Genomic DNA, 22,776 nt, shown 5'->3' with positions numbered 1-22,776 from the left:
AAACTAGTGGCTCTATCTTATTAGCTGCAGGGTTTAAAGCCTAGGAAAAAAGTATCGGCTTATAGTCTGGAATTTACGGTGTATTCCGTATTGTTAGCCGCCTCTTGCTCACAGTTTTTTTACTCTTTAGAATGCACAAAAAAGAGAAAGTGTGTTCTTGGCTCACTTTAGGACTGTGAAGGATAGGCAAAATTTTAAAAAAGTGCAGTTCTTCTTTAATGCTAATGTTTATTTGAAGACATTTCGATGTGAGTGACATATGCAATAGTATACAAACCCCCCGGGGGGAAGACCACTGCACCAGAGCCAAAGCCCACCTCAGTGGGGCCGATCCAAGAACCTCACTAAAATATCCAATTTGTCTATCTGAGTCTTTTAAGCCTTTTTCGGGTGGAGAAAAGTTGCAAATGTGATCTCTCTATTTGTTGGCCTCCCCATTAGCCGTACTCTTGCTAGCTTAAAAACATCAAGCGTTTTTCCCATCAACATGTAACAAATCAGATTGAGTGGTGAAAGTCCTCAGTCAAAGACTTTACTGTTGTCTCTTTGAAATTCTATTGGATCAGTGTTTTTCTACGCCGCTCTTCAGATGAATCGAATTTTATCGTGAAATCAGCGATAGTCATCAGCGTTTCATCATCATGATGAATCCAAACAAATGACTTCCGAAGCGAATGTGGAAACTTGATTACACACAGTCGCGGTCAAAAGTTGACATACACTTGTAAAGAACATAATGTCATGGTTGTCTTGAGTTTCCAATCATTTCTACAACTTTTTTTTTTTTTTGTGATGGAGTGATTGGAGCACATACTTGTTGGTCACAAAAAACATTCATGAAGTTTGGTTCTTTTATGAATTTATTATGAGTCTACTGAAAATGTGACCAAATCTGCTGGGTCAAAAGTATACATACAGCAATGTTAATATTTGGTTACATGTCCCTTGGCAAATTTCACTGCAATAAGGCGCTTTTGGTAGCCATCCACAAGCTTCCGGCAAGCTTCTGATTGAATTTTTGACCACTCCTCTTGACAAAATTGGTGCAGTTCAGCTAAATTTGTTGGTTTCCTGACCTGGACTTGTTTCTTCAGCATTGTCCACACGTTTAAGTCAGGACTTTGGGAAGGCCATTCTTAAACCTTAATTGTAGCCTGATTTAGCCATTCCTTTACCACTTTAGACGTGTGTTTGGGGTCATTGTCCTGTTGGAACACCTTTTCTCCTCCAAATTTATTGCTGGGTATTGTGGCCAAACAGCAAAATTTTTGTTTCATCTGACATCACATGGATAAAGATAAGATCTTCTGGAGGAAAGTTCCGTGGTCAGATGAAACAAAAATTGAGCTGTTTGGCCACAATACCCAGGAATATATTTGGAGGAGAAAAAGTGAGGCCTTTAAAGGCCTACTGAAATGATTTTTTTTTATTTAAACGGGGATAGCAGATCTATTCTATGTGTCATACTTGATCATTTCGCGATATTGCCATATTTTTGCTGAAAGGATTTAGTATAGAACAACGACGATAAAGATTGCAACTTTTGGTATCTGATAAAAAAAAGGCTTGCCCCTACCGGAAGTAGCGTGACGTAGTCAGTTGAACATATACGCAAAGTTCCCTATTGTTTACAATGATGGCCGCATGAAGTGAGAGAGATTCGGACCGAGAAAGCGACAATTTCCCCATTAATTTGAGCGAGGATGAAAGATTTGTGGATGAGTAAAGTGCAAGTGAAGGACTAGTGGGGAGTTGAAGCTATTCAGATAGGGAAGATGCTGTGAGAGCCGGGGGTGACCTGATATTCAGCTGGGAATGACTACAACAGTAAATAAACACAAGACATATATATACTCTATTAGCCACAACACAACCAGGCTTATATTTAATATGCCACAAATTAATCCTGCATAAAAACACCTGCGTGTTTGTTACGCTAGCTCCTAGCTCCTCTGCTAGCTCCTAGCTCCATAGAACACGCCAATACAATTCAAACACCTGATTAACACACACAATCACTCAGCCCAAAAGACCGTTCACCTAACCCAAGGTTCATAAAGCTTATATATTTTTAAAAAGTTACGTACGTGACGCGCACATACGGTCAAGCTATCAAATGTTTAGCAGCCAAGGCTGCATACTCACGGTACCTGATATTCAGCTGGGAATGACTACAACAGTAAATAAACACAAGACATATATATACTCTATTAGCCACAACACAACCAGGCTTATATTTAATATGCCACAAATTAATCCTGCATAAAAACACCTGCGTGTTTGTTGCGCTAGCTCCTAGCTCCTCTGCTAGCTCCTAGCTCCATAGAACACGCCAATACAATTCAAACACCTGATCAACACACACAATCACTCAGCCCAAAAGACCGTTCACCTAACCCAAGGTTCATAAAGCTTATATATTTTAGTTACGTACATACGCAAAAAAAGTTGCGCACATACGGTCAAGCGATCAAATGTTTAGAAGCCAAAGCTGCATACTCACAGTAGCACGTCTGCGTCTTTGTCATCCAAATCAAAGTAATCCTGGTAAGAGTCTGTGTTGTCCCAGTTCTCTACAGGCGTCTGTGTATCGAAGTCAAAAGTCCTCGTGGTTAGAGTCTCTGTTATCCGAGTTCTTCCATCTTGACTGCATCTTTCGGGAATGTAAACAAAGAAGCGCCGGCTGTGTACTGTTGTTGCTGACTACGTTCGAAAAATACGTCCATTTCGCACCGACAACTTTCTTCTTTGCTTGCTCAGCTTCCTTCTCCATAATGCAATGAACATGATTGCAACAGATTCACGAACACAGATGTCCAGAATACTGTGGAATTATGAAATGAAAACAGAGCTTTTTCGTATTGGCTTCAATGTGGAAGGCATACCCGTGTTCGCCGGTCTACGTCACGCGCATACGTCATCCTCAGAGGCGTTTCGAACCGGAAGTTTAGCGGCAAATTTAAAATGTCACTTTATAAGTTAACGCGGCCGTATTGGCATGTGTTATAATGTTAAGATTTCATCATTGATATATAAACTATCAGACTGCGTGGTCGGTAGTAGTGGGTTTCAGTAGGCCTTTAATCCCAGGAACACCAAGCCTACCGTCAAGCATGGTGGTGATAGTATTATGCTCTAGGCCTGTTTTGCTGCCAATGGAACTGGTGCTTTACAGAGAGTAAATGGGACAATGAACAAGGAGGATTACCTCCAAATTCTTAAGGACAACCTAAAATCATCAGCCCGGAGGTTGGGTCTTGGGCGCAGTTGGGTGTTCCAACAGGACAATGACCCCAAACACACGTCAAAAGTGGTAAAAGAATGGCAAAATCAGGCTACAATTAAGGTTTTGGAATGGCCTTCCCAAAGTCCTGACACATGTGGACAATGCTGAAGAAACAAGTCCATGTCAGAAAACAACAAATTTAGCTGAACTGCACCCATTTTGTCAAGAGGAGTGGTCAAAAATTCAATCAGAAGCTTGCCAGAAGCTTGTGGATGGCTACCAAAAGCGCCTTATTGCAGTGAAACTTGCCAAGGGACATGTAACCAAATATTAACATTGCTGTATGTATACTTTTGACCCAGCAGATTTGCTCACATTTTCAGTAGACCCATAATAAATTCATAAAAGAACCAAACTTCATGAATGTTTTTTGTGACCAACAAGTATGTGCTCCAATCACTCTATCACAAAAAAATAAGAGTTGTAGAAATGATTGGAAACTCAAGACAGCCATGACATTATGTTCTTTACAAGTGTATGTAAACTTTTGACCACGACTGTAACTCTGGTTATTAAAGAGTGTTTTTGACTTAATTATGGCGCATGGAGGCCTGTCAGGGTCCTGATGTGAAAATTGCCCCCCTGCTCAAGCATAACAGCCATATTTATGCGCTGGTGACACGCAGCTAATCACATCTGGTCACAGTACAACAAAATGAGCGCATGAAATCATCAGTCACCGTGTCAAATTATTTCCTAATTTTTTAGCCATAGTGGGGAAATAGATTGTTGAAATTGGAAAGGCTCGAATAAGCGCTTTAAAACCTTTTTTTTCAGAAAGGCACATGACTGCTAAGTATCAATATGATTTTTAACCTTGTCGTATTGTTTTTATTGAGCATGTTTTGTCTCCTCCACCCTGTTTTTAACCCTTTGAGATCCAGTTTGATTAAAAGTGCATTAGAAACCAGATGAAGCAATGCCTGAAGGAATTGCGTGTGAATGCTCCAATGCTGAAGTTGAACTGAAATGCTGACAGAATGTAGTATGAATGTAAGAATAGTTTGAATGTTGGAATGGTTTGAATGTAGAAGAGTTTGAATTTCCAGGAAAAACAGAATTTGCAGCTGAGATAGGCTCCAACACCCCCCGCGACCCCGAAAGGGACAAGCGGTAGAACATGGATGGATGGATGGGTTTGGAACTTGGGAAATTTTAATTTGAATGTCCAGGTTGAGTGGAATGTGTTGATGTTGGAATGGTTTGAATAGGTTGAAAAATGTGGGAATTGTGGTTCCTGGAAAAAATGTCCAATTCATTTCAATGGGAACTTCCTGGAAGTTTTGGGAAAAGCGGGATTTTTTTGAAAATGCTAAAAAATGTCAATGTTCTGAATGACTTCTAATTGGTTGAGAAATGTTGAAGAAGTAAAAATTTTTATTTAAAAATGGTATTATGGAATTCCTGGAATTTCGGGAAAACCAGGAATTTTTCAAGTTCAAAAAACTATTTCGTTTTTTGTCCTGATTAAGAGGAATATTTTGACAGTGGAACGGTTGAAGTGGGTTGAAAAATGTGGAAGGAGTAGTTGACAGAAAAAAGGGTTTGAAATAATTGGGATTTCTGGAGATTCCTGGAATTTTTTGGAAGTTGTAAAAAATATAGTTTGAATGTCCAGGATGAGTGGAATATGTTGATGTTGGAATGTTTTGATTAGGCTGAAAAATGTGGGAATTGTGCAACTTGGAAACAATGTCCAATTAATTTCAATGGGAACTTCCTGGAAATGTTGGGAAAAAGCGGGATTTTTAAAAATATTTTTAAAAAATGTGAATGTTCTGAATGAGATGGTGTTGGAATTTTTCAAATCGGTCGAGAAATGTTGAAGACATAACATTTTTAATTTAAAAATGGTATTATGGAATTCCTGGAATTTCGGGAAAACCAGGAATTTTTCAAGTTCAAAAAACTATTTCGTTTTTTGTCATGATTAAGAGGAATATTTTGACAGTGGAACGATTGAAATGGGTTGAAAAATGTGGAAGGAGTAGTCGACAGAAAAAAGAGTGAAAAAAGGGTTTGAAAAAAAACAGGATTTCTGGGAATTCCTATAATTTTTTGGAACTTGTCCAGGATGAGTGGAATATGTTGAAGGTGGAATGTTTTGAATCGGTTGAAAAATGTGGAAGGTAGAGAGGGCCAACATCTGGAAAAGAAGGAGAAAAAGTAGAAGAATAAATAGATTAATTTTGGTGTAGAAAACCATTTCATTGTGTGAATGCTTAGGAGCATTAATATTTGTTATATTTGAGATAACTCCTGGAAATGACTGTCTTAGAATGGCCAAAGGTATAGATGTGTGTCCAAGTTGAAAGAAATGGTGGGGTGTCTTCTTCGAATAAATGTATAACAATCTTTGCAAGCTGGGTTACGTTTGCTGGTCTGGAACAAGATGGCACACAAACAACTATCAGTAATGTAGCCAATATTACATACTGATAATATGTCATGAGAAATGCAAATATAAATTAAATACACCGAGGATATAAGTAAAGGATATTAAATTAGATCAAATATACCTACAAGTGAGGCATAATGACGCAATTGGTACATAGAGCTAGCCTAAATAGCATGTTAGCATTAGCTTGCAGTCATGCACTGACCAAATATGCCTGATTAGCACGCCACACAAATCAATAATATCAACAAAGTTCACCTTTGTGCATTCACGCACAGTATAAAAGGTTCGCTGGACAAAATGAGACAAAGAAGGAGTGGCATAAAACACGTCTTTCTCTGGCATCATTAAAGAAAATTATACATGTAAACAAACGACGGTGAGATCAAAGACCGCCAAAATTAGTAGGACAAAACGGCGCTCGCCAAAATACTCTCATCAGAGAATCATGTTTCATACAAACAGTGGGATTTCTAACAATTAGGGAGGTTTGTGTCATGTTGTCTTCTACGGAAACAATATTAAAACAACAAATATATTTTTCCCCCATTTTTTTCTATTTTCATACATTTTTTAAAAAGCTCCAAGGAGCCACTAGGATGCAGACCCGGCCCTATGTCACAGTGGCATTTAAAATAATTCATTCATTTTTATTATCCTGAGTTCCTAATATTTTGGCGACTTGAGGGCAAAATATAATGCAAATATTTCTGTTTATGATGCACTGCACGTGGATGCCACTCCTCAGCTCTCATTAGATGATGCAGGTCGTGGCAACATGGCGGCACATCTGCTCCCAGTTAGAAGACTAGCTGCTGTTTAGTTTCAGCTGCATGGAAACACTCTTTCAAAATGTTTAGACCTCCAAGTCTCTGGGAGGGGGGGGAAGTGTTGTGTTTGGAGTCTTCTCAAGGAGCTCTGGGGATTGAATAACTGCACGTCTTTCTCCCTGGGTCATGTAATAGTCCTAATAATAATAAGACTATTCATCAGAATTCAGTGAATCATCTCCTGCTATAGGAGTCCGTATCGCAGCAGCAGCAGCACCTCCTTGACCTCAGTCAATGCTCAGTGTCAGGCCTGGTGTGGCACAATCTGTATGGGATTTCTGGGTTTCTTTTCCCCCTTCCTACCTCAGGCAGCTGTCGTCTGCGTGTCCACACAAATGTGACAAGGTGCCTCTGGAAGCACAAACATGCAGTGTTTTTTACTCATATTACATGCTTGATTAGTCCCTGCTTGTTACACAACAATATCGATGCCAGGTATCAGTCCCGTATCAGCAAGAAATTGGACTACATTTTGATTAAGTTGTTTTTCAAAAGGTAAACATGGTAGGTAGGGTAAGGGTTGTCTCGATACCAATATTTTGATACCTGTGTCGCGTGAAATTCTGTATCCCTGAAATATTTAGTGTCCCCTACCGGGTGCACGCATGGGGGCAAAGCTCTGTGCCTTGTTAAGTTAAGTTAAAGTTAAAGTATCAATGATTGTCACATACACTAGTTGTGGTGAAATGTGTCCTCTGCATTTGACCCATCCCCTTGTTCCACCCCCTGGGAGGTGAGGGGAGCAATAAGCAGCAGCGGTGGCCGCGCCCGGGAATAATTTTTGGCGATTTAATCCCCAATTCCAACCCTTGATGCTGAGTGCCAATCAGGGAGGTAATGGGTCTCATTTTTATAGTCTTTGGTATGACTCGGCCGGGGTTTGAACTCACAACCTACCGTTCTCAGGGCGGACACTCTAACCACTAGGCCACTGAGTAGTTCAGACAGCGGCAGCACGTGTTATTAGCGATGTCAATGATTACAAATATTACGTAACCCTTACAGTGGGGGTCCCCAAACTTTTTGACTAGGGGGGGCCGGTTAAAAAAATTTGGCCCAGGGGCCGGGCTGTATGTATACTGTATATATATATATATATATATACACGTTAGGTCAAGAAAAAACACAAAGGCTATTTCATCCCTACGAGTCTGTTTTGCAGGTATATATATATATATATATATATATATATATATATATATATATATATATATATATATATATATATATATATATATATATATATATATATATATATATATATATATATATATATATACAGCCCGGCCCCCGGGCCAAATTCCCTACAAGCCTGTTTTGCAGGTTGCCCAAAATCCCCTGCAAAACAGACTTGTAGGGATGAAATAGCCTCTGTGTTTTTTCCTGGCCTAACGTATATTCCGCTCTACCCCGGTATTGAGCACTGTATAACGGATAAACCTCGACTATATATATATATATATATATATATATATATATATATATATATATATATATATATATTGAAAGATTGCGCACTTGCTGATGATGATGTCACGTTATCGATGGGAAAATGCATTTTTAGACAACGATTTCCCTGAGCAGCTAGGAGACACTGAGAGTAAGATTTAGGACGCTGGCTGGCCGGATCCAATAGTTTGGGGACCCATGCCCTATAAAGTTGTACGGTATACTGGTACTAGTATAGTATGGCGGTACTAATGAATCAAAAATGATGCTATATTCTGTTTGAAAAGTACCGGTTCCCCATTTATTTTTTATTTATTTTTAACGGGCATGACAGTGCGCCGTCACGTCATGACATTGCTGGTTTTACGAGCAGAGGGGCATGTTCGACAGCGCACACACACAGAGTACTTACAAGCAGACACAGTGTGTAGACAGAAAAGGGAGAATGGACGCATTTTGGCCAAAAAACCAAAGATGAAGGTGAAGTTATAACACTGAAACGCCCTCAGGAAGAGGTGCTTTAAGACACGGCTAGCTAGCTAGTGGCTATCATCCATCCGCAGTCGGCAGTGTTTTAGCTACTTCTAAATCACTAATCCTCGCCTCCATGGCGACAAATAAAGTGAGTTTCTTACACGTAACCTTATCACTGGAGGACGAGGAATAGCTAAACATGCTTCACTACACACCGTAGGAGGATACAATAGCTCACCGCTAACAAAAGCTAGCGCTTCTCAATGTAAACAAATGCCATGGGTGGATCTACACCTGACATCCACTGTAATGATACCAAGTACAAGAGTGTATCTAGTTGATACTACTATGATTACATCAATATTTTTTTATCGTCACATAATCTTTTTTACCTTTTTTAAAAATGTATATTATGTTTATAAAGTCAGGAAATATGTTCCTGGACAAATGAGGACTTTGAATATGACCAATGTATGATCCTGTAACTACTTGGTATCGGATCGATACCTACATTTGTGGTATCATCCATAACTAATATAAAGTATCAAACAACAGAAGAATAAGTGATTATTACATTTTAACAGAAGTGTACATAGAATTCCAGGTTTTCCGGAACATTTTTCCCATTTAAAATTAGCCATTTTTCAAACTTCCACCATTTCCAAATGTTTCAAACTGTTCATACCATTCAACATATTCCACTCATCGTGGACATTCAAACTATCATTTTTACAAGTTCCAAAAAATTCCAGGAATTCCCGTTTTTTCACCCTTTTTTCTGTCGACTACTCCTGCCACATTTTTCAACCCACTTCAACCGTTCCACTGTCAAAATATTCCTCTTAATCAGGACAAAAATCGAAATTGTTTTTTGAACTTGAACAATTCCTGGTTTTCCCGAAATTCCAGGAATTCTATAATACCATTTTAAAATTTTAAATTTTACTTCTTCAACATTTCTCGACCAATTAGAACTCATTCAGAACATTCACATTTTTTAGCATTTTCAAAAAAATCCATCTTTTCCCAAAATTTCCAGGAAGTTCCCATTGAAATGAATTGGACTTTTTTTTTTCCAGGAACCACAATTCCCACATTTTTCAACCTATTCAAACCATTCCAACATCAACACATTCCACATTTTTCAACCTATTCAAACTATTCCACTTTCAACATATTCCACTCATCCTGGACATTCAAACTATCATTTTTACAAGTTCCAAAAAGTTTTTTTCAAATCCTTTTTTCACCCTTTTTTCTGTCAACCCATTTCAACCGTTCCACCGTCAAAACATTCGTCTTAATCAGGACGAAAAACGAAATGTTTTTTTTTAACTGGAAACATTTCCAGTTTTCCCGAAATTCCAGGAATTCCATGATACCATTTTTCAATTAAAAATGTTACTACTTCAACATTTCTTGACCGATTTGAAAAATTCCAACACCAACTCTTTCAGAACATTCACATTTTTTAGCATTTTCAAAAAAATCCCGCTTTTTCCCAAAATGTCCATGTCCAATACTCAATACTCCAATATCACCATGAGAAGTGACAAAGGTAGAATATCTGCAAGGGTTCTGCTCAAGATTCACCTTGAGTGTATTTTTATCCTCATTTTAATTTGTACCATAAAGAGCTGTGGCCTCTTCTTGCAATTTGCAGCTAAACAATGGCGCGCCGTCTTCTTCTTTAACCATCAGCAGTACATTAGGCCTCTTTAAGGCGTCCGAAGGAGCCATTTTTGTGCCTGCTCTCAATGTTTAAAAGAACATCAACCGTTCCAATGCGTGCAGAGCAATTTGCAGAGAGTTATTGTGCTTGCCCGTGAAAAATATTGCTGAGACAATATTTCTTCCATAAAATAAGCGGCCTTACACAACTTTTATTATTGTATCCTACAACAAAAACATAAATAAGTTGCTAACTAAAGCTTTTCAACTGATTCATGAACAAAAAAACAAATTACCCAGCCTGTTTGGAATGGAAGAATAAACACTTTCTTACTTAATCAATGCCACCCAGAAGTTATGAAATACGGGGCTGTGTTTCTTTGTATGTACTACTTGGATGTGTAATATTAGGCCTGAATGCTGATAGTATCAATTGATTACTGCGGTTGCACACTGACAGGACATGACAATCACACAATGTATCCGCTGCTACTTCTTCTCTCCTTTTTAATTGTTAACTGCCACTCCTCAAGATAGCCACTCCTCTCCCTTCTGCTACATACAGTCGTGGTCAAAAGTTTACATACACTTGTAAAGAACATAATGTCATGGCTGTCTTAAATTTCCAATAATTTATACAACTCTTATTTTTTTGTGATAGAGTGATTGGAGCATATACTTGTTGGTCACTGTAGAGGTTGCCCTCTAGTGGGTTCCTCGGACCACCACACACTGCCACGAGAGCCCGGATTTCAGGGTACAACACTGGTTTATTTTCATAAATGTTGAGAGCCGTTTGCTTTCCAGCAAAATGTATTTTCTTGGTCCGTGTCTCTCTCTCTCTGGCTCCCACTCCAACTCAGTGTCTCGTTCCGGCTGCTGCTTATAAAGGCGACAGGTGATTAGATAACAAGGCCCACCTGGGCCATCTACTCACCTGTCGCTGTCTTCGAGCCCGGTCCTTGCACACCATGTTCCGCGGCAGGCCCGCAGGCCACGCCCCCCTCCACAGTCACAAAAAAACATTCATGAAGTTTGGTTCTTTTATGAATTTATTATGGGTCTACTGAAAATGTGACCCAATCTGCTGGGTCAAAAGTATACATACAGCAATGTTAATATTTGGTTACATGTCCCTTGGCAAGTTTCACTACAATAAGACGCTTTTGCTTAACCTACCTCTCGCCAGATCCTTGTAGTCCGCTGAGCTCCACACAAGGATCTGGGACTTCTCAATAGGAGATGTATTTCAGAAGGCGGGGCCTTGTAAAAAAAAAAAAAATCATTGTATGTGATTGGATAAACCACTTGTCCGTTATCTTGAATGACGTGCTACTTCAACCACTCACATCAAAATCAACCCGTGACGCTGATGAGCGCGACGCTGAGAAATCCAAAACAGAACAGCCATCATATTGGAGCGAAAAGTTCTCTGTTCATCTTTTAAAGAATTAATATTCGATAGATTCGACAAAACAATTGCAATAACAGAATCAATGTCAGCACACGACTCCTCGCTGCGTGCCACCATTGTTGTTTGAATTAAACAGTCGCTTCGGCGCTACGTCTCATCTATGAAATCCCGCCCGGCGCTCCTGATTGGTTCATTATTTTTTGCTATCTTGGGGGGGTTTGCATTGCCCTCGAGCCCAGATCCTTGTGTGGAGCTCAGCGAACTACAATGATCTGGCGAGAGTCAGGTTAGCTTTTGGTAGCCATCCACAAGCTTCTGGTTTAATTGTTGACCACTCCTCTTGACAAAATTGGTGTAGTTCAGCTAAATGTGTTGGTTTTCTGACATGGACTTGTTTCTTCAGCATTGTCCACACGTTTAAGTCAGGACTTCACGAAGGCCATTCTAAAACCTTAATTCTAGCTTGATTTAGCCATTCCTTTACCACTTTTGACGTGTGTTTGGGGTCATTGTCCTGTTGGAACACCCAACTGCGCCCAAGACCCAACCTCCGGGCTGATGATTTTAGATTGTCCTGAAGAATTTGGAGGTAATCCTCCTTTTTCATTGTACCATTTACTCTCTGTAAAGCACCAGTTCCATTGGCAGCAAAACAGGCCCAGAGCATAATACTACCACCACCATGATTGACGGTAGGAATTATTGGAAACTCAAGACAGCCATGACATTATGTTCTTCACAAGTGTATGTAAACTTTTGACCACGACTGTATGGATGGGTGTTTCTGTCAGGACCTGTGGACCAAGTCATGCCTTGTTTTGTCATGCCTATGGTTGTTGTTTTAGTACCCGTCTAGCGCTCTTATTGTCAAGTTTCCACTTCCTGCTTCTGGTCTTAGCAAACACCAGCGCGCCTGTTCGGAGTTTGCAATTTCGTCTATTTAGGGGCGGCTGTTGCTTTTGTAAGCTGTAAAATGTTGCTGACCTCTCGCATTCCGCGTAGTTTACTTCGTAGTCTGTTTATGTAATATGTGGAGGACTCTCTACTCCGGGTCCCTCGGACCACCAATCACTGACATGACAGCTGCGTTCATGGTTCTAAACAATGATTTATTTTGCAATATGCGTCTCTTTTCGTGCTTTTCAGCCACCGTCTCTGAGTCAGTCTCGCTCTCGCTCTCGCCGCTCTCCAACTCCCCTCTCCTTCCCGGCTGCTGCCTTTAACAGAGCGACAGGTGATTAGATAAGCACGCCCAGGTGGGCCATCTACGCACCTGTCGCTGATCTCGAAGCCGGTCCTGGCACACCCCCCTTCGCTGCAGGTCCGCAGGCCACCCCCCCGTTATGATCGGTTGCCCGGATCATGTTTTGTTTAGTTAAAGACTCCCTTAGTTCTGTTTCAGCGCCCCTGGGTTTGTGTTTTCTTGGTTGCCAGGGGTGCTGATTATTTTCACCGGCCTCTGATTAGTGTTCGAGGCGCTCACCTGCTCCCGAGCACTAATCAGAGAGCTATTTATTCCTGCTTTTTGCCACACTCAGTCTGGCTGTCTTGTCTGCTTCACGCAACAGTTACGTTCGTTTACCTTTTTGATTGCTGTTCTAAGCTTCACCAAAGCTTCCGCGCAATCGACACGCTTTCCTACATTTTGTGTATTCCTGACTGATTTATGGACAATAAATCATTTTCCTACCTGCACGCTGATTCCGGAGTTCTGTCTGCAGCTTGTGGAAACGATCCGTGCATTAACATGCTTTCATCTGCTTTTAGTTCATGTACTTTTAACTACCATTTTGAATCCACTGTGTATCCTTTTTATGATGTTGCCCCCTGTTGTTTTAAATTGAATTGTTGTTTTACTTTACCTATGTTTTGTACAGCGCTTTGTGATTTTATCTGTGAAAAGCACTTAATGAATACAATTTACTTACTTACTGAACATGCGACCCCGCCGTAACAGTTTAGTTTAGTTTTTGTATTGCATAGCTTTCTCTATGCTTCAGGTGCACTCCCAGCTGCACGCGTTTTTAGTTTCTTAATAGATTAAAATACCTATTCCCTGCACGCGTCCTCTTGCTGTCCTCTGCATATTGAGATCACGACAACAATGTCTATTATGCCACCCAGACGTGACACAGATGGATATCTGAATCATTTATTTCCTGGTACCTGGGACTCGATACCGGTACAATACCAATGTTTGGTACTTTAGTGTGTGTTCATGCGGTAATAAATGTCAATTTGTTTAATAATAAAATATATATGTAACAGTGAACTGGTAATAAGAACTGTTCTGGGTAGTTGTTACATCTTGTTTTTGTACGAGTCTCATTTGCAAGTATGCTTTCATTTCACTTTCTCCTAGTGTTACAGCCATTGTGGCTCGGTCACGTGTGCGTTAGTAAACCTCACTCCTTGACGACCTCAAGAGCAGTGCTGGCTATCGGGTCGACAGCCCGGGCTTTTAGCTCGGTAGTTAGCGCGCTCGTCTCTCAGGTCCGTGTCCCTGGCGGAAAAGAAAGCAGGGACCGAACCACGCGGGTTACATGTGTTGCTGTAGTCGGGAAGTAGTCTTTGCCATGAAGTTGCATTAGGCCTCTCACTTTCAGGAGGGCAAAGTCCTCTCAGATTCTTTGGTTCTAAGGCTGTCTAAAGCGACGAGAAAAGACTGAAGTTTAACAATTTATTTGACAAAATAGGAGAAAGTACAAAGAACAGAGATACGGGAACGAGCTGTCAAGCGGTCAAAGCCGTTTCTCTAATGGCTGTCCGCCTTCGGCATTAAACTGAAACTTAACCTAATGCTTAGCACAAAAACATTCTCTTTCATGGTTTTCTTTACAGGCCTGTACCTCATTACTTCATTAATAATGATATATACTGTAAGTATGCATAAATAACACAGTGTGTACATTTATTGTGTTTATCGGTATAGCTCGGTTGGTAGAGCGGCCGTGCCAGCAACTTGAGGGTTGCAGGTTCGATCCCCGCTTCCGCCATCCTAGTCACTGCCGTTGTGTCCTTGGGCAAGACACTTTACCCACCTGCTCCCAGTGCCACCCACACTGGTTTGAATGTAACTTAGATATTGGGTTTCACTATGTAAAGCGCTTTGAGTCACTTGAGAAAAAGCGCTATATAAATGTAATTCACTCACTTCACTTATCTCCTTCTAGCATAATGAAGGCCACTTTTATCGTGTTCTTATTCTGCCAAAATATTTCCCTTACAGTTGAGTGTGCCAGTCTTGTTTTTTGTTGAGTCCTACAAAGTGTTAACACTGTAAGAATTGTACTTATTACGCACCAGCTGTTTAACTTTAAGGTGCTTCTTAGTTCATTACCAAATTTGGAGGTGTTGAAATTGCCATGTCAAATCGCTAATGCTAATCGGTAGCATGTCTATGGCATACGCAATGGAAATTAGCATGGAGCTAGTGCATTTTTTTAAATAGAGCCTTTCTTTTGCTTTCTATTGTAACATTTATTGGGAAGTTACCTAGAGCCAATCCGCTACGAGGACAACTGCTCGAGTCGGTGCCAAGTTTGCAACCGGACATGACATCACGTGCAACAATGTTATCCAAATATGGTACGGTTTGATTTGAAGTGAATCGGTACTCAGTAGTACCAACGGAATTCGATAAATACTTTGTAAAAGTATCGAATTCAGATTAATTTAGACACATTTATTAAGCTATCTATCTGCAGGGTGGTTGGGGACGTCTGTTAGCATCTTTTGGAACTAATGTAGGAGTTGGCATTACTAGAAAACTTCACACTATTTCAAATATTAAGTCTGTTAACGGTCTTCGTTAATGTTTCGTCTCATAGGTCATGGACGAGTCTGAGGCCTGTTCACTTCCTGGTGGCCTGGCCAGTGTGAAGAAACAGTTCGAGAACCAGGAGTTTGCCTCCTCGTCCTCCCAGTCCAGCAGCACACAGTTCCATTTTCAGCAGAGATCTGTGCAGGTGGGAACTGAATCATGTTTTTGTCATTTATATTTCATAAACTTTGTGCAAGGTAAGTACAGTATAGACTCGGGTAACTCAGGAACTTTCCGGGAACTCAGGAACTTTCCGGGAACCTTTAATTTGGGGTGTCTGAACTTTTTGACTAAAAAAATTGGCCGGGGGCATGTAATGCAACTATATAAAGTCGTGGTCAAAAGTTTACATACACTTGTAAAGAACATAATGTCATGGCTGTCTTGAGTTTCCAATAATTTCTACAACTCTTATTTTTCTGTGATAGAGTGATTGGAGCACATACTTGTTGGTCACAAAAAACATTCATGAAGTTTGGTTCTTTTATGAATTTATTATGGGTCTACTGAAAATGTGACCAAATCTGCTGGGTCAAAAGTATACATACAGCAATGTTAAATTTATTGGTTTTCTGACATGGACTTGTTTCTTCAGCATTGTCCACTCGTTTAAGTCAGGACTTTGGGAAGGCCATTCTTAAACCTTAATTCTAGGCTGATTTAGCCATCCCTTTACCACTTTTGACGTGTGTTTGGGGTCATTGTCCTGTTGGAACACCCAACTGCGCCCAAGACCCAACCTCCAGGCTGATGATTTTAGGTTGTCCTGAAGAATTTGGAGGTAATCCTCCTTTTTCATTGTCCCATTTACTCTCTGTAAAGCACCAGTTCCATTGGCAGCCAAACAGGCCCGGAGCATAATACTACCAACACCATGCTTGACGGTAGGTGTGGTGTTCCTGGGATTGAAGGCCTCACATTTTCTCCTCCAAACATATTGCTGGGTGTTGTGGCCAAACAGCAAAGTTTTTCTCCAAACTGACCATACAACTTTCCTCCAGAAGGTCTTATCTTTGTCCATGTGATGTCAGATGAAACAAAAATTGAGCTGTTTGGCCACAATACCCAGGAGAAGAAAAGGAGTTGTCAAGAGGAGTGATCAAAAATTCAACTAGAAGCTTGCCAGAAGCTTGTAGATGGCTACCAAAAGCGCCTTATTGCAGTGAAACTTGCCAAGGGACATGTAACCAAATCTTAACATTGCCGTATGTATACTTTTGACCCAGCAGATTTTGTCACATTTTCAGTAGACTCATAATAAATTCATAAAAGAACCAAACTTCATGAATGTTTTTTGTGACCAACAAGTATGTGCTCCAATCACTCTATCACAAAAAAATAAGAGTTGTAGAAATTATTGGAAACTCAAGACAGCCATGACATTATGTTCTTTACAAGTGTATGTAAACTTTTGACCACGACCGTATGTGTGTGTGTACATCCATCCATCCATCCATCCATCCATTTTCTACCGCTTATTCCCTTTGGGGTTGCGGGGGGCGCCGGAGCTTATCTCAGCTACAATCTGGCGGGAGGCGGGGTACACCCTGGACAAGTCGCCACCTCATCACAGGGCCAACACAGATAGACAAACAATATTCACACTCACATTCACACACTAGGGCCAATTTAGTGTTGCCAATCAACCTATCCCCAGGTGCATGTCTTTGGAGGTGGGAGGAAGCCGGAGTACCCGGAGGGAACCCACGCAGTCACGGGGAGAACATGCAAACTCCACACAGAAAGATCCCGAGGCCGGGATTGAACTCACGACTACTCAGGACCTTCGTATTGTGAGGCAGACGCACTAAGTGTGTGTACATACTATATTAATATGATGGATATATGTGTACATACTATATTAATATGATGGATATATGTTTAATATAATGGATATATATATTTAATATCATTGGATATTAAGAGTATGTGAAAGTTGGACTCCTCCCTTGTTTACTTCCGTGACGACCTTCTTAAAGTTTTGTAATCCATCATAAATATCAAGCAGCTAAAATGTGCCAAACATGGATAAGTGTGGAGAGATTGTTTTACATTTTTCCCATCATGCACTCTAATGGATTTAAATGGGTGTAATTTTAATATTTCCTATGGTGTTTGGACATTTTTTATAATATCCACAATGTTCAGTGAGCATGTTGTGTTATGTGTGACCATGGGTGTTGACACATATGTTAGTTGCATTTGTTTTTTTTGCACCATGACTAGGGAATGTTGTTTGGATTGTGTCATAAGTAAATGCTGTGCCAAGCTTTTTTCAAGGGTCATTGATCTGATTTAATCCCATTGTCCACAAGATGGCAGCAAATATGTAACATTCAGGGACCGTTCGGTATTTAAGATTAATTTGAAAGCGTGGTGCAATGTTTTTTTTAACTCATGACGACTCAGGGGTCAAATTGAAGAGGCTGACGAGCCAAAATTTGGACACTCCTGCTTTAGTTCCTCAATTTAAAGGTTCATATTATATTAATATGATGGATATATGTTTAGTATAATGGATATATAATTAATATAATTGGATATTGAGAGTATGTAAAAGTTTGACTCTTACCTTGTTTACTTCTGTGATGACCTTCTTAAGGTTTTGTAAGCAATCAGAAATATCAAGCAGCTAAAATGTGCCAAACATTGATAAGTGTGGAGAGAGTGTTTTACAATTTTCCCATCATGCACTCTAATGGATTTAAATGGGTGTAATTTAGATTTTTATTTATGGTGTTTGGACGTTTGTTTATAATATCCACAATGTTCAGTGAGCAGGTTGTGTTAGGTGTGACCATGTCTGTTGACCATTGTCAGTTGCATTTGTGTTTTTGTTTTTTTTATGCACAGTGACTAGGGAAGGTTGTTTGGATTGTGTCATATAGGTTAATGCTGTGCTATTGTTTCAAAGGGTCATTGATCTGATTTACTCGCATTGTCCACAAAATGGCAGCAAATAGTTAGAGACCGCCTGGTATTTAAGATTAATTTGACAGCGCGTTGCAATACTTTGTTGAACTTATGACGACTCAGTGTTTCTTCCGTGATGACCTTCCTAAAGTTTTGTAATATATCAGAAATATCAAGCTGCTAAAATGCGCCAAACATGGATAAGTGTGGAGAGAGTATTTGACATTTTTCCCATCATGCACTCTAATAGATTTAAATGGGTGTAATTTTGATATTTCTTATGGTGTTTGGACATTTTTTATAATGTCCACAATGTTCAGTAAGCAGGTTGTGTTATGTGTGACCATGTGTGTCGGCATATATGTTAGTTGCATTTGTTTTTTTTTAACCATGACTAGGGAAGGTTGTTTGGATTGTGTCATAAGTAAATGCTTTGCTAAATTCTTTCGAGGGTCATTGATCGGATTTACTCCCGTTGTCCACAAGATGGCAGCAACTATATAGCAATCAGAGACTGCCTGGTATTTAGGATAAATTTTCAGAGCGCGGCGCAATGCTTTGTTGAACTCATGATGACTCAGGGGTCAAATTAAAGAGGCTGGCGGGCCGAAATTTGCTTTAGTTACACAAATGAAAGATTCGATCAAACAGCTGCTGTGTAAAAAGTCCAATACCTACAGTGTTAACACTTTTTAGGGCGCAACAAAACACACCATAAACTTTACACGACTGACACCTAACGTTTTGGACTTGCAACTTCATGTCATACTTGCAAATGAGACTCAGAAATGTGTAATAGAACAAGATGTAACAACTGGACAGCAGTTATCATATTCAGCTCATTTTTAAACTAGATTTTAGTATAAAAAAAATAAGAAATTGTTAATACCCACAATAGTACAGTACCGGTGAGTACCAGTATCAATTCCCAGGTACCGGGAACTGGTACCGTATCGGTTCAAACAACCAACTTGGTTCTTGCCTATAAAGTGTACTCAAATGTCTTCATGTTTTTAAAATGATTAAAAGCTTCTGTATGCGAGCCCACCGTGGTTTGTTTTCCACATTATTGTCGGAGCGAAAGTGAAACTAGCGCCGTGACGTGACAGTGAAAAAAGTCCCCCGGGGGCCAAGGCGTGACCTCTGCTGTCCCGATCGCTCCTCATCAGCTGGGTTTCGTCACTGAATTGAGAAGATGCCAGAACGCGTTACTTCAGCCTCCGCTTGATCTCGGAGAGTGAGGTCAAATCTGGCCCTCCATGCGCCCTCTCCGCCATCTGTTCAGTGAGTCGTGGCGCCGCGTGGATGCAGCGAGCGGAAAGGAACTCGCTGAATGCTAAATTTTACATCGAGGTGTGCGAGTGTCGGGGTCTGTTTCATCGACTCGGCGCTCACGTGCCTCAGCAGAAGAGCACTTTCCACTCAGCGTCCGCCGGCATGTGTCGAATCCAGAGCGCCATGTTTTAGTTCAACAGTCAGAAGGATATCATCATCCTCACTTTTAATGTTAACAGCAAGCGCAAATGTTGTAAGGAATAAATCATGTTTTTTTTTTTACAATTCTACTTTTAAGGTACTGTAACCATGAAGGGCTTTGTGAAAAGTCATTTGTTTTGCTTAGAACTAGTAATGTCCTGATCCTGCATTGATATCGGATATCAACAACAAAAAAAGTATCGGCTTGCATTTGAAGTCCTACTTGGACAGCCAGTTAACATCTAAATGTCCTCCAATAACATTTATTCTCTTTAAGTCAAAACATTTTCAAAAGGTAAACATGCTAGGCTATAGGATACTAGCAGCTGGCGGCTGCACAACAGCTAAGCACACAATAGCACACAAGCTAGACATATGTAAAAAGTGTCCTCAATTGAACGACATTCCAACTCTAAAGCAGCACACATGTCAATATAAACAAGTATCAAATAATTATAGTTGGATATAACTTACAAAGTCTCCAAGGCAGAAGTGCATTAGAAAGTATCCAATAACAAACGTGTCCGCATCATTCCACTTACTATGTCATGAGCACAACCTAATGAATTATTGTGACCACTAGGTGTCACCAAAAAACAATAACCACTCTTTTTTTTAGATGTAATTTCAACCTTTTCCAACATTCCAGTACATATATGTGTGATTCATGCTGATATCAAATGGGATAGATATCCGTATCAGCCAATACGCAAGACTCCAATACCCCTGCTCAGAAATATGGTGATTTATATCATGTTGACATGTAGAAACAACTCTTAGTAAGATCTGATTATTGTTTACTTAATAAAAAGCCAATTTCATGCATGCGGTTGTTGATTAATTGTGTGAATGCTCCAAAGCATTCACACATATGGTTTCTCTGCTTCTTCTCCAGATTTTGACACGCTCTACCTTCCACATTTTTCATCCGATTCAAACCGTTCCAACTTCAAACTGTTCAGCGTATTCAGGAATTGCAGGCTTTCCCTTGAAAAATTCTAAAAATTCCCAGATTTCCCAGAATTTCAGGTTTTCCGGGCCGTTTTTCCCATTCAAAATGAATTGGCCATTTTTCAAACCTCCACCATTCCCACATTTTTCAACCGATTCAAACCATTCCACCTTCAACATATTTCACTCATCCTGGACATTCAAACTATTATTTTTCCAATTTCAAAAAAATTCCAGGAATTCCCAGAATTCCCAGATTTCCAAACCCTATTTTCACCCTTTTTTCTGGCGGCTACTCCTCCCACATCTTTCAACCCACTTCAACCGTTCCACCTGTCAAAACATTCCTCTTAATCAGGACAAAAAACTAATTTGTTTCTTGAACTGGAAAAATTCACAGTTTTCCCGAAATTCCAGGAATCCCGTAATACCATTTCTCAATTAAAAATGTTACTACTTCGACATTTCTCGACCGTTTTGAAAAATTCCAACACCAACCATTCATAACATACTTTTTTTTTTTTTTTTTTTACCATTTTCAAAAAAATCCCTCTTTTCCTGGAATTACCAATTTTTTATGAAATTCCCATTGAAATTAAGGGGACATTTTTCAAAATTCCGCAACTCCTCCATTTTTCATCCAATTTAAACCGTTTCAACTTCAAATATTCAGCCTGTTCAGGAATTGTGGGCTCTCCTTCAACAATTCTAAAAAAATTCCCGGATTTCCTACAATCCCCAGTTTTTAGGGACATTTTCCACATTCAAAATGAAATGGCCATTTTTCAAACTTCCACCATTTCCACATTTTTCAACCTATTCAAACCATTCCAACATTAACACATTTTACTCATCTTGGACATTCAAACTAACACTTTCACAAGTTCCAAACCAAATTTCGGTTTTCCTGGAAATTCAAACTCTTCAACATTCAAACTATTCTTACATTCATACTACATTCTGTCAGCATATGGTTTTCTACACCAAAATTCATCTATTTATTATTCTTCAAATTATTATTCTTCTTCTCCAGATTTTGGCATCCTCTACCTTCCACATTTTTCACCCGATTCAAACCGTTATAACTTCAAACTGTTCAGCCTATTCGGGAATCGCGGGCTTTCTCTTGACAAATTCCAAAATATCCCAGATTTCCCAGAATTCCAGGATTTCCGGGACATTTTCCCATTCAGAATGAATTGGCCATTTTTCAAACTTCCACCATTTCAAAATTTTTCAACTGATTCAAACCATTCCACCTTCTACACATTCCACCATTCAGGAAATTTTAACTATTCTTTTTCGAAGTTCAAAAAAATTCCAGGATTTTCCACAATTCCAGGTTTTCCAAAGCCCTATTTCAACCCTTTTTTCTGGCGACTACTCCTTCCACATTTTTCAACCCACTTCGACCTTTCTTTCCGTCAAAACATTCCTCTTAATCAGGACAAAAAAAAAGTTTTTGTTTTTTTTTAACTGGAAAAATTCCCGGTTTTCACGAAATTCCAGGAATTCCGTAATACCATTTCTCAATTCAACATGTTACTTCTTCAACATTTCTCGACCGATTTGAAACATTTCAACACCAACCATTTCAAATCATTGAGACCATTCAAGTTTTTTACCATTTTCTAAAAAATGGCCGCTTTTCCCGAAATTCCCAAATTTTTCTGAAATTCCCATTTAAAACAGTAGGACATTTTTCAAACTTCCACAATTACCAAATGTTTCAACCGATTCAAACCATTTTACCTTCAACACATTCAACTCATCCTGGAAATTCAAAATACTATTTTTCCACATTCAACAAATTTCCAGGAATTCTCGTTTTTTGGTAACCTATTTCCGCCCTTAAGTTCGACTACTCCTTTCACATTTTTCAACCCATTTAAATTGTTCCACCGTCAAAACACTCATATTCAGGACAACAATCAAGTTGGTTAAGGAACTAGAAAAATTCCCGGTTTTCCTGAAATTCCAGGAATTTCTCATATAAAAACTGTTACTAATTCAACATTTCTTGCCCAATTTAAACAATTCCAACACCAATCAATTCAACTCATTCGGGACATTCATGCTCCTAATCATTTT

At 39.6% G+C, this 22,776-nt stretch overlaps 1 protein-coding gene across 7 annotated transcripts in view; it reads left to right on the top strand.

Annotated features, from left to right (window-relative positions):
• The window catches only part of xirp2a (xin actin binding repeat containing 2a), a 158,094-nt gene that overhangs the window by 115,963 nt on the left and 19,355 nt on the right, over positions 1-22,776 (top strand). For all 7 annotated transcript variants that reach the window (XM_062058621.1, XM_062058629.1, XM_062058673.1 and 4 more), the window contains one exon: positions 15,353-15,490. In XM_062058621.1, the coding sequence (XP_061914605.1) occupies positions 15,353-15,490 (138 nt within the window). The remainder of the gene's footprint in view (positions 1-15,352; positions 15,491-22,776) is intronic.

This window comes from Entelurus aequoreus, linkage group LG01 (assembly GCF_033978785.1).
Source record: "Entelurus aequoreus isolate RoL-2023_Sb linkage group LG01, RoL_Eaeq_v1.1, whole genome shotgun sequence".
Lineage (NCBI taxonomy): Eukaryota > Metazoa > Chordata > Actinopteri > Syngnathiformes > Syngnathidae > Entelurus > Entelurus aequoreus.
Note: the sequence above shows the minus strand (reverse complement) of the source record. Positions and strands in the feature narration are given on the sequence as shown.